This window comes from Drosophila persimilis, unplaced genomic scaffold (assembly GCF_003286085.1).
Source record: "Drosophila persimilis strain 14011-0111.01,24,50 unplaced genomic scaffold, DperRS2 tig00000572-arrow-pilon, whole genome shotgun sequence".
Lineage (NCBI taxonomy): Eukaryota > Metazoa > Arthropoda > Insecta > Diptera > Drosophilidae > Drosophila > Drosophila persimilis.
Genome location: NW_020825321.1, coordinates 322664 through 328407, shown reverse-complemented (window position 1 = coordinate 328407; position 5744 = coordinate 322664). Strand labels below are relative to the sequence as shown.

General features: G+C 47.7%; 1 protein-coding gene across 1 annotated transcript; it reads right to left on the bottom strand.

The window, feature by feature from the left end:
* Positions 1 to 4124: 4124 nt before the first annotated feature.
* LOC6603199 (P3 protein) lies at positions 4125 to 5422 on the bottom strand. Its single transcript, XM_002028147.2, has one exon. The coding sequence runs from the start codon at positions 5402 to 5404 to the stop codon at positions 4133 to 4135; it is 1272 nt and encodes a 423-aa protein (XP_002028183.2). The 5' UTR covers positions 5405 to 5422; the 3' UTR covers positions 4125 to 4132.
* Positions 5423 to 5744: the final 322 nt, after the last annotated feature.

The window sequence follows — 5744 nt, the reverse complement described above, 5'->3', positions numbered from 1 at the left end:
TCTGCTGCTGCTTGAGTCGCGTACGTATGCTGCTGTTCTCTCCTTTTCACTGCTTCGCTCAGTTCCTCTTCTTCTCTGTCCGCTGTTGATCTGCTGCTGTTACTACTGCTGTTGCTGCTACTGTTACTACTGCTGGTGATGCTCATCAGCTGTTACTCTGCTGCTGTTATTACTGCTGTTGCTTATCCTCGCTGCCCCCTCAATAGGCCAGCGGGCCCACTCCCTCTTACATATATGTTTGTTTATTATGGATAAGTTTATTTTGATGGTCAGCAATTGCACCAATGTCTTCGCCCTCTGCGCACCTTCTCTAAAATGAAAGAGCACAGCCGGCTTGTTCGGGTTTTTAACTCCAAAGTGTGGCAAATACCATAGCCTGTTGCTTTCCACTGGAACCTCGTTACGCTCTAGACGTCGAGCGTATCCTTTAGACACGTAATCCTTGATGATCCTGGTGTATTCCTGCGCGAACGACCCGTTGCGCTTCATCTTCTTCTCGACGTTGACCAACCGCTTGTACGCCATATCGAAGCTCCGTGGCAGCACAATGTGGTTATCCTTCCATAGTAGTCCTGTCTGGTAACGTTGGCCCAATCTCACCGTAGTATCTTCGAGTATCTTCTGCGCCCGCTCGTCGTCGCTGCCTGCAACTGGTGGCGCGGGCTTCACGCCGAAGTTCTCGACATCGAAATAGTCTTCCACCATCCTCTGAATAGTGTCCTCCAGTGACACAGCTAGGAGGCAAGACCGTGGTGAAGGCATGTTTGATTTCCCACTTACCGGCCCAAAGACAACCCAGCCCAGCTCGGTTGCAGCCGCATACGCTCCCTGTCTGGCAAACCGTCTCGATCTAAGTGGAAATCCTAAGTGTCCGTGATCCAATGAGTATCTTCGGCACTGATTTGCTGTAGGGCCTCATTGGCAGGCTGGCATCCTTATCTACGCCTTGAATATCTCGTCAGCCTAGAGTCTGTATCGGCAGGCTCAGGTTCGAAACGGAATACACGTTTCGCAACGCATGGCGAGTTGACTTGCCTACTCCACTTATTTGCAGGCTTATCACGTTAGAAAGCTCCCTGGAGGATCTACCTCCAAGCCACTGAATATTCAGATATCGACGCTCACCTTGCACTCCTAGATCATTCCTGAGAGAATCGTCGATCATCGTAACAGATGATCCTTCATCCAAAAGTGCGTATGTATCCACCCGCCGGAACAGTAGGCGGATCTAGTCATGTGACCACTTCGTAGGCATGAAAAGCATAGTCGATGCCTCCTCAGACACCTCCACCTGCCTGGTGTAGAAGCTCCGTTGAAGTCTCCGCTGCATTTAACTGCATGTTGCCCTCCACAGATTGGACAACTCCTGAGACGGCTGCTTTGTTGCTCGTGTCAGTCTTGGTCAATGCTTGCATGTAGCAATCGACGCCTTGGCTCCTTCCCTTCGATGTGCACGATAGTACACACCACGTTAGCGTACTCTATCAAAAAGGCAGTGAGACTACTCACGCGGGCTGCGAAGGGAATAATCTTCACCAGGTTGTGCTCCTAAATATTTGGCACCTCTCGTATTCGACTCAGCTGGCTGCGTATAAGCTTATCCGGTCGCCCATATCGAAACGTAGCTGCTCCACAACAGCGCTCACGTTGCTTGTATAAAATGGGAGAGACTTGACGGGCTCGCGGGCTTTATCCATCCGTGCTTTCAACAAGCGTTGGTTTTTTTCCATATCTGTAAAGTTGTACGCTTGCGTTGTTTCAGTGTATGCACAAAGGAAGATCGGCCGATTCTCGGGCTGACCTCCACATACTGGCAGATCGGGCAGCTTGCGGGGCATATAGTTTCTACTGCTTCCATTTGGTGTCGTCCAGGCGTAGGATCCAGCTAGTGGCGTCGGCGTCGTTGTAGATGCCAACACCCGGCGGCACAACTCCATGCGCTGACTGCGCTGTGCTGTTTGCACAATATGGCGTGAAATAGCTGCTACTCGCGAGCAGCGGTGGTGCGCTATAAGATGGCGGCTGCGAGCATGCTGTACTGCTCACTCCGACCCCGTGAGGTGGCACACCGCTACTTACAGACAATAACGGTCCACTCCAAGCTGGCGTCAGCTGTGACGCAGCACTGCTCGCACCGACCCCGTTAGGTATTACAGTATCGATGGGCGTACTCACATTGTTCTGGGCTCTTGCCCCTGGCGATGCTGAATCAGATGCTGTTTTATTCTATTTTGTTTTATTATACATAACCTATTAACTGGAGCCAATAACTCTTACCGCAGTATGTCCTCCTGCTGCAAACACGACAGTAAAAAGGAAGCTTAAATTATCGCGGCACCTCATGGTCGCCGAAAATATTCCCGTTCATTCGTGGCTTGAATTCAACTAGTTATCGATATACATAAAATACTATATTAATACTAGCCGCCTATTGCGGTCAAACTATCGTCCGACGACAGCATTATAAGATTTTAAAGGACAAAGGGAAAAAGTATTTTTATTCTGTAAGGTTTCAAAGTGTAATATCAAAAAGAAGGACATGGGAATAGGGAAGAGGACAAATAACACCAAAATTGTTGTAAACATAGATGAATTAAATATAAAATTTGTGATAAACGGGGTACCTAAAGTAGCATATAAGCATATAAGCATATAAGGAAGTAGGTCCATCAATAATAAAAATAAATGATAAAAAACCTCAGCCAACGGACGAAAACTTAGAATACAACCGTACTTTTGCATATCCATATGGCGTGGAGTAAAGACTGTCGCTATATAGCATTTTCAAAGGAACAAAAATATAAATTTGAAGGGACATAAGGGTTTCTTTTTTATATTTATAAGGACTCAAGGAAGTACAGGAAGTGAGGAGTAAAGAATAATTACAATTGGATCGTTTTCACAGCAGTGTGAGCGCTATTATTCTGTGGTGAGCAATATCCTAAAACGGCGTGGACCAGTTAATTTTTCATTAAGTCGAGTTCATCAAGTATGCAACAAAGTTGAGGTGTTTTTTTTTTTTGTATTAATTATAGTCTCTTATGGTGTGGAGTATTCAAAAAAACATGTTTTATTATATATTTAGCACTAGCTTAAAGTACAGTTTTAGATTTTTAAATCGAGTTTAAGTCGTGTTTTTTAGATGCGGCTCGCAGATGAGATCTCATAGAGGTCTCGGAAGTAGCAATTTTGTTTCGGATTTTTATTTTTTTGTCATAATTTGACCCGTTCTTTATGAAATCACTCATAACACAACTAATTTTTTCCAATTTTATCACTTATTTTCATTATTGATGGACCTACTTCCTTCGAGGCTTTTATTGTCGATTTTTCGTCCTTTGAAAAGGATTTACCACAACCCAAATTGTTTTCTTGTAACAAGGACACTCTATTTGATTTTTGAGAATTTATTCGATGTCCGGTAGCGATCACATCCAAAATAAACGAGGGGGAACGTTGTGAGTTGCTGCGGACACCGCAACTCTACAGTTATACCCGATACTAAGTCAGTATGGCTCTCCTCCGGCAGACGCCGCTAATATTAAACGACACGACAAAGAGTGCGTGCGAGAGAGACAGAAAATCAGTCTGAGCGTGACGTCGGGCGCTGCGTAGCCAATGCAAATTGATTTGTTCCTTTTGGCTACAAAAATTATCTGATCTGATCCAGATTCAGCAGTCTGATAGATATGGTCGTTATCTATGATTCTGCGTTTTTAGTTTTCTCAAATCTGCAATATTGTGGATGCAACAGATTTTCGTCCTTTGTGTGGGCGGAAGGGGGTGGGGCGAAATTTTGAGATAAACGCTTTATAGTGAGATCTAACAGAAGTGCGGATACCAAATTTGGTTACTCTAGCTTTAATAGTCTCTGAGATTTGTGAATATCCCCAGATTTGCATCCTTTTTTGAGGGTTTCTTTATTATCAAATAATACGTGGAAGAGTGTGGAATAATCGTATCACTAAGATATTTTCTATAGTATAATAATCGGCTTGGCCTATAAAGCTACCTCTTCGGCGGCATACCATTGCAAGCCGCTATGTAAAAGATATGTATATATATAATACAGATATGTACAATCGGATGAATGAAACAAATATAAAGATACACAAATGCCGCTGAATTTCCCTCAAACAATGCGCTGGGACTCTCCTGCAGCCACCTCATCCGGCTTGGGGCGACAGCAGCGATTGTAGAGATAAATGACGAGCAGGGGAAGCGGTGTCATCACGGCCACCGACACGGGCACCACTGTGGTGAGATCCGACTGCGGCGACTCGAGCGTGGTGGTCAGCAGGAAGATGGCAATGCCCGTGTTCTGTATGCCCGTTTCGATGGCAATGGTCAGGGCATCGGCGGCGGTCTGATGCAGCAGCTTGGCAGCCAGCCAGGCAAAAATGTAGCCTAGTCCGGGAAGGGCCATGCCGGCCACAGCAATCTGCCAGGAGAACAGATAGAATAGATAAAAGTTCGTGATGATCGCAAATATCACAATGAACAGGATGAGGCAGGCAGAGATGGGCTTCAACAGGCGCACGAGAACTCGCGTGAGGCGTGGCGAACGCTTCTGTACAGCCAAGCCCATCAGCAGAGGTATGATGAGGCAGGCACAGTAAGTGGCAATCGTTCCGTATGGAACCTGCATCCCGGCCCGCTCAAAGATCAGCTGTCCGAGTGTGAAAATCCACAGCGGCATCGTGACAAAGGCGGCCACATTGCTAACCGTTGTCATTAGCACCGAGAGATGAATGTTGCCGCCCAGCACCGCAGACCAGGTATTGGATGCCCCGCCGCTGGGCGAGATTCCCGTGAAGAAGAGGCCCAGCTGCATGGCCGGGGCCTCGGGGAATATGAATACTCCCAGAGCGTAGCTTAGCAGCGGCATACCCACCACCTGCATAACGAATCCGATGCAGGGACCGACTGGTCGCGTCACCAATCCCCGCAGCACATCTAGATTGAGGGCGGCCCCAAAGTTTATGTACAGCAGCGACATAAGCAGGACGATGGAGCCGATGAAGACATGATCCACCACACGGCTCGGCCGCTGCACCTTCACGTCTAGCGTGCTGTCGTTGCTGCCCTGCGTCGGCAGCTGGCTGCTGTTCGACATGTTGTCAAACAGACGGACTGTGATCTTGGTCTCGCCCAGAAAGTGGGCATTCACCTGGATGTCGCCCGTCCAGTCTCGTGTGTCCGGATTCAACAGATCCACCGCTATGGTGGAGTTCTCCTCGGGCACACTGGCCAGGTCATTGGCGGCACTCTCCAGGCGGAAGACATATCGCTGGGGGCGCTGCAACGTTGACGGCGGCACGTTCTCCAGAGTGAGCGAAACCCGATCGCCCTTCTCCATGCGCAGCGTGAGGCTGGATGGCCGAAAGTGTGCCATCCAGGCCATGGCAATGGGCGAAAGGCCCAGGGCAAGCATCAGCCACATCCATCTCAGCACAGGTGAGGCCATCTTTATATAATAGATGCAAGTATCTTTCGCACGCTACAAGTCAGGTCGGATCTGGGAGAGAGCTGGGCGGCGAGTAAATCTAATGGAAAAGCGAAACGCACTAAAAGCACACATATTACCACCTGCGGGGCATATTATTACATATTATTTGCGGGGGCGGAAGGGGGTGTGGCGAAATTTTGAAACAAACCCGTCTCGGTCTGATATATTAGGAGTGTGGATACCAAATTTGGTTGCTCTAGCTTTTATAGTCTCTGAGATCTAGGCGCTAATGTTT

Coding starts and splice junctions, on each gene's coding strand:
- LOC6603199 (XM_002028147.2), bottom strand. CDS start 5,404: ATGGCCTGGATGGCACACTTTCGGCCATCCAGCCTCACGCTGCGCATG.